At 32.2% G+C, this 12,933-nt stretch overlaps 1 protein-coding gene across 1 annotated transcript in view; it reads right to left on the reverse strand.

Annotated features, from left to right (window-relative positions):
• The window catches only part of LOC136032122 (neurotrypsin-like), a 121,207-nt gene that overhangs the window by 43,631 nt on the left and 64,643 nt on the right, over positions 1–12,933 (reverse strand). Inside the window, exons 12-13 of the mRNA XM_065712288.1 lie at positions 5,473–5,702; positions 2,483–2,635 (exon numbers count right to left, since the gene is read on the reverse strand). Of these exons, the coding sequence (XP_065568360.1) occupies positions 2,483–2,635; positions 5,473–5,702 (383 nt within the window). The remainder of the gene's footprint in view (positions 1–2,482; positions 2,636–5,472; positions 5,703–12,933) is intronic.

A 12,933-nucleotide genomic window follows, 5' to 3' on the forward strand; every position in this document is an offset into this window, starting at 1 on the left:
GCATAAACTAAACTGCCATTACCAATAGCCCGTAGTGCTGCAGCAACTGTGACCCATGAGTCACAATTGAGAGCTAAATTTGCAACTCTAGCTCACAGGGAGTAAATTTATGTGCTCCCGTTTTACGTTCACAGATACGTTGTGATTATTGTAGGTTATTAGTTGTAAGTTCAAAATGTAATTAGAGAACTTCTTAAATCATTTTTGGTGTGCACAAAGTAGTCGTGAAACTCTTTAACTGTATTGTTCTTATTTTGACCCGTATTTTGATTGCGCACTATTTACTGCGGTTAGTAAAAATTCCTGAAAGGCTTGGCTGCTTGAACTTTTATTACTTAGTCTACAGTTCATTCCTGGAAACAAAATAATGCATGTCTTCTTGCTTATTTTTCATGGCGTTAAAATTTGAAACATAATAAACATCACAATCAAACATTTTAGAAGAAATTGGAACTTTTGAAATCAGGATGTACAGCATTATTTCCCAAAAATATGTGAGAGATAGAGAAACTTTGCTTAGTCTTAAAAAGAGATAATTTGAGGTTTTACCAGTATTAAATGTTATTTAATGTCTAGAAAGTTTAGTATTGAAACTACGACATTTTACTTGGACAAAATGTAGTTAATAGGCAAAATCAAACTTCAAAATACAAAAAGCCATAGAAGCAATTTTATTTCTGGAAAATTAATGTCAGCTCCATTTTTTAAAAGATCTGTTACGGATGCTGTACCAAAACCTTACCTTTTATAGAAAATGTTACCTGTGGGATATCAAACAAATTTGCCGACTTCGAAAATTATTTCTAAGTGAAGAAAGCATATTCATATGTAATAAAGTTCATGTCATCTTACGTACTTTTCATAATTTGCTCGATTACATTAAATAAGGCATCACAATCAAAATTTTTGAAGACAACCCAAAAATTGTATTCGAGATCGACTTTTTCCGGATTATTACCAAGAAATATAGAAAACAATGCAGGATTTTATTCTCACGGCTCTGAGAGAGATGATTTAATGCTCCTTAGGAGTAAGACGACAAATTGCCTAGAAAAAGTTTACTCTTCTAGCTAGCATAGTTTTGTTTTGACAACATGTAGACCATGAGGGAAAAAAGATTTTCTGGAAAACTACTGGAAATTTTTCAAGCTTCACTGAAACTTTTCTGTCCCGTATCCTGGTCCCCATACCCAGCAAAACTTTTGAGTTTTCATCCCATATCAGTTACCACAAAAGTCCTTATAATAATACATTAGTCTAATACATTTCGTCTGATAGTCCTGAGCTATTCATTGCTCAATTTTAATACATATTTTTTTGAAACTCTAACAATGACAACAGGTTTCACATTAATACAAAGATAAATGTTTCTTATCCATCTACTTCTCGAAAAACGAATCTGTTAAATATTAAACCATGTTTATGTTTACTAAATTATCTCATACAAATGCTTCAATTCCTTTCAAGGCTTGTATGTTCTAGTATTTCTTGTTTCTTTTCATTTTTGAATCTTGAGTTTAGTTGATTAAAATATAAAAAACACCAAGAGACCGAACATCTTAACTTAGTTCATTATAATTCCAACAAACAAATAAAAAAAGAACAAGAACTAAAAAATGTAAAAAAAAGAAGAAAAAATCAGCAAAAATTTCAACTAGCTAAACAAATTCAAAGCTTAAATAGGACAAACCAACATTTATATTCTTTATTCAGTAAAATAAGGTTAATAAGGTTAGATCACAAAGGTGCGCACAGAAGCCCCTGCTAAGAGGTTTTGATAAAACGTTAACACAATGAGGGCAGGAGTAATTAAACTTCACGTCACAGAACAAGTGTCATATTTGAGGTAAATTTTGAGCACTGACACCAGTTGAATTGGGATAAGGTTTGAAAGGGGAGGTTCAAAACTATTATTTGGCTATTGACAAGGATTTCGAATTTTAGAGAAAAAAAAGAAGGGAAAGAGAGAAAACAAAACAGAAACGACTGTAATACTTTTATATATATAATTTATTTACATATATATATATATATATATATATATATATATATATATATATATATATATATATATATATATATATATATATATATATATATATATATATATATATATATATATATGTATATATATATATATATATATATATATATATATATATATATATATATATATATATATATATATATATATATATATATATATATATATATATAGATATATAGAATTTAGAATTATAAAATAAATGCAAATCGTTGTCTTCTCTCTTTTTGAAATAGAATTTTTCTCATCTTTTTTGGAGCAATATTTTACAGCACCAGCATATCTACGATGATGTTTTTACAATAGTTTTTACAATAATGTTTGTTTTTACTGTATAAAATAGTTAAAATTGTTGAAATACAGCCCATCCAAGTTTTAAGTGCTCCGTGTTTTCTTATTCGAAGCCGAAGTTAACGCTGTCAACTTTGTTAAGTTTACCTGACATCTACTTCTATCTTCATCCGACGCATCACTGCAGTCATTGACTGTGTCACAAACATACTGTGCTGATATACAGGCACCTGACTCTTCACAGCGAAATTTATCATCGGGACATTCTGATGACGCTATCTTGCATCGAATTCCAACCGCCTGAAAACATTACAACAGTAATTTCTTGACAAAGAAATATATATATATATATATATATATATATATATATATATATATATATATATATATATATATATATATATATATATTTGTATATTTCATATATATTTATATTTATATATTTATATATATATATATATATATATATATATATATATATATATATATATATATATATATATATATATATATATATATATATATATATATATATATATATATATATATATATATACATATATATATATATATATATACTAGCTGTTGGGGTGGCGTTTCGCGCCACCCCATCACCTAGTTGGTGGGGGCGCTTCGCGCCCCCCCCCAAGCCCCCCCGCGCGCGTAAGTCGTTACGCGCCATATTAGTTACGTGCCATTGTAGTTGTGTCCCTATGTCCCACCTGTGAATATATATATATATATATATATATATATATATATATATATATATATATATATATATATATATATATATATATATATATATATATATATATATATATATATATATATATATATATATATATATATATATATATATATTTGTATATTTCATATATATTTATATTTATATATATATATATATATATATATATATATATATATATATATATATATATATACATATATATATATATATATATATATATATATATATATATATATATATATATATATATATATATATATATATACGACCGGGACACAGGTGTCCCTGTGTCCCGGTCGTCATTTATATTCCCTGTGTCCCGGTCGTCATTTGTGTCCCGGTGTCCCAGTCTGTGATTTCTCTTTGAGTGTCCCGGGCGTCATTTATATTCCTTGTGTTCCGGTGTCCTTTTTTTTATTTTTATTTTTTTTTAGTTTTGTTTTTCTCCTTCATTTTTCATTTTTTTCCTTTTTTTATTTTTTTTCTTTTTTAGTTTTTTTAGTTTTTTAGCTTTTTTAGTTTTTTATTAGTTTTCAGTTTTTTTTTCTTTTTAGTTTTTTTACTTATGTCCTGGTCGTCATTTATACTCCCTGTGTCCCGGTCGTCATTTGTGTCCCGGTGCTTTGTTGATGGTGATTGCTAATCGAACATTCCTTGTGTCCCGGTCGCTTTCTCTTTGAGTGTCCCGGTCGTCATTTATATTCCCTATGTGCCGGTGTCCCGGTCGTCATTTGTGTCCCCATGTCCCGGTCTTTAATTTCTTCAGTCGAAAACATGACGTCACTCGACAGACACACACACACACAGACAACTTATTTTTATATATATAGATAGATAGAAGATGTGCCGGTGTCCCGGTCGTCATTTTTGTCCCGATGTCCCGGTCTGTAATTTCGTCAGTCGAAAACATGACGTCAGTCGACACACAAACATGACGTCACCCGACAGACCCACAAACACACAGACAACTTATTTATATATATATATATATATATATATATATATATATATATATATATATATATATATATATATATATATATATATATATATATATATGTGTATATATATATATATATATATTATAAACTATATTTTACATGTAAAAAATCCCCCCTAGGAAGACTCCCCCCTGTAAAAAAAACTCTTCATGCGTAGAAAATCCTCCCAAGCGCATTAATAATGATCGTATTTTAGATTTAAAAGTAATAGAAATATTCTCCCCGGAAAATTCCCCCGGGACAATTCTTCACCCGGAAAATTTCCCCCAATAGAAAGATCCTCCTCCGCGGAAAATTAGACACACCCCGCGACAATGCCCTATAGAAAATTCTCCCCAGGAAAATTTCCCCGACAATCTCCCCTAGGAAAACTTACCGAGAACTTTATAAATTTTTATTTTATTTTCTGTATGGTATATAATGACTTTTTTCGCTCCTGGTCCTCTTTTGCTATATCAGTTTTGTGTTTTCATTAAAGCACAAGTTCGCTATAATTCTAGAAATACAGAGATATATCACAAGTCAGTCTATTTGAACCACTTTTGCAGATCTGTTTTATAAAATTAATTTGAAAAAGCGGCCGGTACAGAAACAATGAAATATGTCGTTTTAACAAGCCGTTGACATTTTTCATAAACGTTGGAGAGATAATTTTCGTCTCCCTATATTTTGCGTATCATTAATAGTTGTTTTACGTTTTTTTTTTTTTTTTTTTTTTTTTTCATGGCTCCCCTTTTCTTCATGTTGTTAAGCAGGTTTCTTATAACCAGATTAATGAATTGATAACGTAAACTTCCTTATTCGAGGGGTAATGTTGAGCTCATTTTAGGTGCCTCGAAGGGTCAAGGATTCTTTTGACCACAATGAATTTGATTTATGACATGGGTCCCATCTATTTATCCTTCTACCAGGAAAAAAAATAATGCAAAAGAAACCGATAATGTTTGATTTAAAATTCGAATATACTAGCAAAAAAAAATTAAAGCTAATAATTTCAAATATTTGCAAGATTTCTTTTCTTTCAGACTTCATTTCTGATTCATGACTTCATTTCTTTCAAACATGTTCTAACATATATGAAAGTACAGCGGACGTTTATTCCTGGAACAATAGTAGCCTGTCTGACCGATATGTAGCTTATTAATAGTAGGAAAAAAAACAGTTTAGGACTGATCTATAAAAAATGGATAAATAGGCCAAAAATTTAAAGAATATCAGGATTTTGGGACAAAGGCTTTTGTAGACAAAGGCTTTTGTAGCGCATATGTTAGCTTAAAATCCTCTTTGAGAGAATTATGTAATTGGGATTCCAATCGATTGAAATCCCTCCAAAAGATTAACCAGGAAACTATTGACCTGAAAAAAAGGAGATGGTGAGCTCTTACCTCGTCATCACCACAATCATGTGTTCCCCATCCACCAAAAGCACAATCTGCAAGCGAAGTTTCGTTCCCGAGACATTCAACATCGTCCATAATGAGTGGAGTCACAGGACCAAAAAAACTTTGAGACAAGACTTTTGCTGCCCCAAGGTGGAATCCAAGTTCTCTGCATGCAACATTGCCATCTAGAAGCCCAAAAGAATCGTCGCAAACACCTCCCCATACGCCAAACGCTAAAAGTAATCAAATTTCGAATTCTTAAATGATTTTAGGTAATTTGTATAGTTTATTAGATTATTTAACAACTTATATTACAACGAAACTATTCAAACTATGCACGAAAAACATTTCCATACATTAGAAAGAAAAAACGAGAGGTATTAAACGGAAATGGGCATAAAATAACGATAGGGCAGTAAAGAAATGTTTCATCAGTTAGGGAAACTAGCCATTTTCCAGCTGCAGATTAATCGATACTCCACATCTATTCAGTCTTGTGCTAGCACACTAGACGTCTAATACTCAAAGATTTTTTTTTTTTATCTAGCATTAATTGATGCACATAAAGGACAAGCAGATGGGATGATATAAGTGCAAAAGCAGAGAAGATAAATACAAAAATTATTAGTTTGTTTCAATTTTTCTCGTTATAATAATGTACGTTGTCTTGCATTTTTTATTTTTAACACAACTATTCATACTATCTTTTATTGAAGGCATAGCTAGGGATTAATATGTAAAGACACCAAACATGCGATTGCGTAAGAAGGTTAAATGTATGTGGCTACAGCAGAAAAATTTGACTATTGAAGGAACTCCTGCAACTAGAATTTTTTTTTATTTTTTGGGCCTTCCAACAGATCATCATCTCTATCATTTCCAATTTTGACGCATTTTGATTCTCACTGTCCAGGTTGATTTTCATTGACTCGCTAACATGCTCGGTGTCACATATCTTCTAACCAAGTATGTCTTTGGTCTTCATTTTCATTTTTGACACGCTCTAATTGTCGTTTTCGTGTATCTTCTTACCGCCTGTGTCTTTATTCTTCATTTTCATTTTCGACAAGTTTTCGGATTTTGATTACTACAGACAATTTAGCAATGGCCTTTACTTTAGCTGCCCATATTGGTGATGTCACAATTGATGGTCTAGGTTGGCGATTTTCACATCTTATCACGTTTGATAGTTCAGACGGTGGTTCCAAAGAATCACCATTTATAGTAACAGCAACTAAAAATTTTCGTTTTTTGGGCCTTTCAATAGACATTACATTATAGAAGCAACTGATTCGTTGGAAACTTAATAATGTTATTTATGCTATGCATGACACCATACAAGAAATTGCATATGTGATTTCATATATGATGTCATAAGACATGCTTAGATGATGTACTATCATAGTATATAACATCATTTGCAACAACCAAAATTTAGGATCTTAACGAATCTTCTCAGACTTCTGACCTGTCTAGGTCTTCTTTTAAGTGAGAATATCCCAAGATACCAATTTTCCCAAAAAAATATGGAGCCATCGAAGAAAAATAAATAAATTCATATATACACATACAACTACTGCTTAGAAAACATTATAATATTAATTAATAGAGGTTTTTTGAGAGCATTCAATGTTTTAAAAAAAATATTTCTAGTATTATGTTTATATTTGTCATAACATCAACAGAAAGCGAAAAAAAAAATAAGCAAAATTACTGAAAAGAACAAAATGAAGGTACATTGACAAATTAATATATAATAATATTCAGCAACATCAAATTCAAGACGACCGAAAATAAAGTCAAATTGTAATTCAAGCGGTTAATCAATATAAATAAATATGTGACACCCAAAACAAACAAAATTAGAGTAAATAATCAAGTGAAATTAAAATCTGACAGAAACTGCCACAAATAGAGCTTGAATTAATGCACCATGTGTCTTGTAAAGACCAGAGGGTTACTTATTGCTTAAGAAAACAATTTTATTGGAGCTATAGGTTTTAATGTATCGTAACATCAACAACAACAAAAAAACACCAAATTTACTGAATAACATAGTAACCAAATTACTGAATAACAACATAATAACCAAAATTACTGAAAAGAACAAATGAATGTAGATTGTAAGTCCAGCATATAATGAAGTTCATTCCTGAAAGTCTCAGCAATTCTTTATTTACTTACTTTATAAGAGATGAATCGTTTAAAAATTTGTTTCGTATAAAATTTAGTCTCGGCCACAAGTAGTCACGGTTGATGCATTAGCATCTTCTGCTAATGCAGAAGATGCATTAGCATTAGCGGTGTTAGTAGATACGTCCTAATAACAACCGGCATACACTTAGCGTGTTTATATTTAGTTCAATATCCACCTCAACATGCCATGAAAGTTCCAACTTAATATACTAAGCTGTTTCTTAGATATTGCTAATGCTCTATTTTCATAACCTGCATAAAAAGAGTGTGCTTAGATTTAGTTAAACATCCCCCAAAAAATTCCCTGTAAGTTTCACCTAAATACCCTTAGCCGAAGAAGTAGTAGTAAGAGTAGCAGCAATAGCAGTTGTAGTAGTAGAAGCAGTAGTATTAGTAATAGGCGTAGTAAGTAGTTTAGGAGGCAATACTCCCACGAGTCCAAATTTGCATAGTCAGTTCATACCTCATTTGCATACCCCGACAGAGACATAATTAGCATATTACTAGATGTAGATTGAGCCTATACATAAAGAGGAACAAACTTGCATATTCAGGTCTTACTATTTAAGAGTGTGCACACAATGAATTTGAAATACTCGTTCTTTGACATGATTGTTGTATAAAGGACCTTGTGGATGAGAGAATAGTATTAATATTCGTCCAGTGCTTGAATTACAATAAATGAGCAGAGCCAAGATAAGCCTTCACATGTAAGTACTTTCGAATTCATAATCAATTAGATTTTTAAGGCCTTACCCTTAGTTTCTCCCTTAAGGAATATAATAAATCCTATTTTTCATTGCCCAAATTTTAAAATTTGACAATAAATCCACCTTCCTAATTCACTATTTGACAAATAATTTTAGACTAACCCGTATTAACCCCTCTATCAGAGGGGTTAAAATTTTGTAATTGGACAGCTAACAGCGAATGCTAATCTTGATAATATATTCTTGGCATCAGAATGGAATTAGACCTACTGTGATTATTCAGGTTCTCAAATAATTTCTTTAGCCAAAAGAAGCATTATTTTAAACGAATATACGTCTAGTGCAAAATATTTAGGAAATTCGTTCTCTATCATATATATTGTATTGATTTATTCAGTAAGAAGTCCTCTGAGTGTACCCCTTGATGATGTTATAACAGGGCCCATGACAGTACGCAATGGGTGCACCCACAGATCCCCATTTAGGGCCCCAAATACCCCCCATATTTTAGTCAGATTTTTTCATTTTTTTCATGTCTTTGCTTAAATATCTTTTTTTACCTACAATTTCTCAGGAGTGGAAATTAACCGCTTTGAGCCCATTTTTAAATGTTATTTAACCTTGAAATGTAATTTTTTTTTTAATTACGTTATTGATGCTATATAAATGGAAACACGTCGCTCAAATTGAAAAGCTTTTATTTTAAAACAGAAAAGGAGTTCTATGCCTTACAATCTGTAATCTAAGTTAGCCCTACTGTTGTTTGTAGAAATTACCCTTTCTAGGTTTGACTTAATTATTTGTAGCGAGTTTTGTTTGTTTTGAGTCTCATTTATTCACTGACAATAAGTTCTATTATTTTTCTGACTTAGTTTCTATTTTCTATTGGTAATGCTCGAATTATTCCCGAAAGTAGAAAAAGAAAATGTGAACTGACCAAAGCTCAAATTGATTAAGTCCATAAAGGTTGTCTAGTTACAAGAAATATATTTCGGGAGACATTAAGAAAACTGAAAAACAGACTTAGTTTTATTTTTTTATTAGCAATGCTCGAATTATTACTACAAGTAGCAAAAGAAGATGTGAGCCGTTCAAAGTTCAAATTGAGCAGCTCGACAAAGGGTGAAGTTACAAGAAAAAAATTTGGAGGACATTTAAAGTACTAGTCTTATTTTCAAACTATGTTTAACCTTTAGATGTCATTTTTTATTTCATTGTCGATGTTGAATAAATAAAAACACAGGGCTCAAATTAAAAAGCTGTTATCGGAAAACACAAAATATGTTCTGGGCCTTAGAATCCTTAGTCGAAGTTAGCCCCACGGCTGTTTGTTGTATTTACTCTTCTTTCTAGGTTTAAGTTGATTGTTCATTGCAATTTTTGTTCGTTTTTGGTCTTATTTATTCAATGACAGTAATTTTTATTAAGTTAAATTTTAAAATGTTTCATAACTATTTTTACTCTGTCCTACTAGTACTACTACTACTATTAATACTACTAGAACAACTACTTTTTTTTAATATTTTTAAATATTATTCTCTCTAATGATGAAATGATGAGGGTGACATAAATGAATATTAAAAAAAAACTATATCCTGCGCAGATGAAGGTGAAGTCGTTTTCGATGAGATGACAACCTATTAGACCCTGATGAAGGTGAAAGTAAACTGTTCAGCTTATCCAGACGAACTTCTACCCAAACTGATTCAAGAATACGCCCCTTTCATTGCAAAGCCACTCTCAGTGCTGATAAACCTTTGCTTTCGTATAGGGATCTTTCCAGCTGTTTGGAAGGAAGCTAACGTTAGAATAATTCCGAAGCTTACCAACCCTAAGAGCTGTGACGTGCTTAGACCTATTTTGTAAACACCATGCCTGGCAAAAGTGGCCGAGACCTTTATCATGAGGGTCTTACTTGATCAAATCAAGGGATCTATCGACCAGAGACACAACGGCGGACTGAAAGACTGTAATACCTTAGTGTACCTAGTACGGATGTACGACGGTCTCCTCAAGTGGGTCGAAAATGGTCACAGTTTTGTAGTCCCTGGTGCCATAGATTTCCGAAAGGCATTTGATTTAATCAATCACATTGTAGCTGCCCTTAATTTCAAGCTAATTGGGGCTAAGAAAAAGACTCTTACACTCGTGTTGGACTTTCTCAGTCAGAGGATGCATCGTGTGTTTGCTCTCTACGAAGGAGATAGTAATTTTGAATGGTCCTCATCAACCTGCGGAGCCCCTCAAGGCACTAAGCTTGCAGCTATTGTATTCTTGTCTGTAATTAACTTCCCCGCAGCTGACTATGACGACAGCTACAAGTTCGTGGACGACCTGTCATTTATTCTGAAATATTTAGTACAAAACGGAGTTGTGACGCCAAAACTCAATTCAAATTTTTTCAGTGTTTTCACAAAAGAGTGCGCGGAGCTAAATCTTCAAATTAATGTGAACAAGTCGAAGATAGTGCACTTTAACCCGCTAAAAAGTGATGTTATGGAGCCAAATGTTCCATTCCTTATAACAAGCAGTATCAATATCCTTGGGGTTACTTTCTCCAATGACTTCAGCTTTGCTACACATATCGAAAACGTGGTTAAAAGTGCAAACTCTAGTCTACAGACTTTAAACGGTATGTGTAGGTTCAGTGCGAACACAGAGACTATTAAATATGCATATATAGCGTATGTCTATCCCATTCTGGAATATGCGTGCCCTTTTTGGGCACCCTCAGCACTTAGAACGATGTACCTTTGTCAGGAGCTTGAATCGGTTCAGAAGCAAGCGGTATCGATCATCTAGGGCCGCCGTGACATCCCCTACGAAAAGGCTCTGGAAGTGCTAGGACTGCCGTTACTCCAAAACCGATACAAAACTCTGATAATGAGTTTTGGAAGGTTCTTGCAGTCTAAATCTTAGCACCGTGACATTCTACCTGATCAACCTCTACCATCAAGAACAAGAAAGCAAGATAAGTTAGTTCCCGATAAAGCAAGAACAAACCGATATGATAGTTCTTTCGTCCCGGTTTTTGTCAAAATGTACAATAAGAGTTAATATTTATATTTTGATTTATATTTACAAGTGTATTTTCATTTTGAATATGTTGTAAAGAAACACAAATCAGCGATAGCTGTCAAGTTTTTGCTATTGAACCTGTCTACTACTACTACTACTACAATGAATATTTATCATCACCAAAAAGACTAAGGAGAGATGATGAGTATAATTCCTGGACTAGTTGATTATGATGTACTTACCGATCTCTTGAACAAGATCGAGACTATTCAGAACCCTAGGAGATTTATCAGTTCACCCAAAGAAAATATAAGAAGAAATAGAATTTATCTCCTCCCTCGTCTGTGTGTATGTGTATGTGTAAGTGAGTGTGTATGTGAATGTGTATATGTTTTTTTATATGTATGTATAAGTGTATGTGCATGTGTATAGGTAAGTGAATGTGTATGTGTATATGTATGTGTGTGTGTATGTGTGTGTATATGTGTATGTGTATGTGCATGTGCATGTGCATGTATATGTGTATGTGTATGTGTGTGTATGTGTATGTGCGTGGATGTGTGTAGGTTTATGCGTATGTGTACTTGTATGTAAACGTGTGTATATGTATAAAATATAAGAAGAAATAGAATTTATCTCCTCCCTCGTCTGTGTGTATGTGTATGTGTAAGTGAGTGTGTATGTGAATGTGTATATGTTTTTTTATATGTATGTATAAGTGTATGTGCATGTGTATAGGTAAGTGAATGTGTATGTGTATGTGTATATGTATGTGTATGTGTATGTGTTTGTATATGTGTATGTGTATGTGCATGTGCATGTGCATGTATATGTGTATGTGTATATGTGTGTGTATGTGTATGTGCGTGGATGTGTGTAGGTTTATGCGTATGTGTACTTGTATGTAAACGTGTGTATATGTATATGTATATGTTTATTTGAATGCGTATGTGTGTGTGTATGTGTATGTGTATAAATTCTCATAGGATGACCAGCTGTCCAATGTATACATGCATAGTGGATATTTATAGAACTTTTTCACTACCTCTCTCACCGCCGAAAAGAAACTGAATTACGATCGATAAAGAGAATGTACTTTGTGATTTCTAGAAAGGGAGTAGTAATCGCGTGACATCACACTTCAAATCAGTTAAACCGGCTTGAACTGGATTTTCTAAATTTTCAACTTTTTTTGTGCTCAGGAAAAAAACTATAGATAAAAACATCAGTTGGATAGAGTCTTAAATCATCATTGAATTTCTATTGTAGTGTTCAAAAGCGAATCTACAATAATATTTTGTTTTGTTTCGATTAATATGTCAATAAACTGAATACATGGGTTTGGGCAACGAATCATAAGCATCATACAATAATTCAAGTTTTGAGAATCATCATTCATAATACTATCAAGCATTCATTGATACTTTTATTTTGTACTGATAGCTTTTAAAAACGATCATTTAGGTTCAGACATTTTTTTTAAATCACAAGATTCCGCGCGATTTTATGTTTCATAAATCTATCCACTTTTAATCTTAAC

The sequence above is a fragment of the Artemia franciscana genome, chromosome 10 (assembly GCF_032884065.1).
Source record: "Artemia franciscana chromosome 10, ASM3288406v1, whole genome shotgun sequence".
Lineage (NCBI taxonomy): Eukaryota > Metazoa > Arthropoda > Branchiopoda > Anostraca > Artemiidae > Artemia > Artemia franciscana.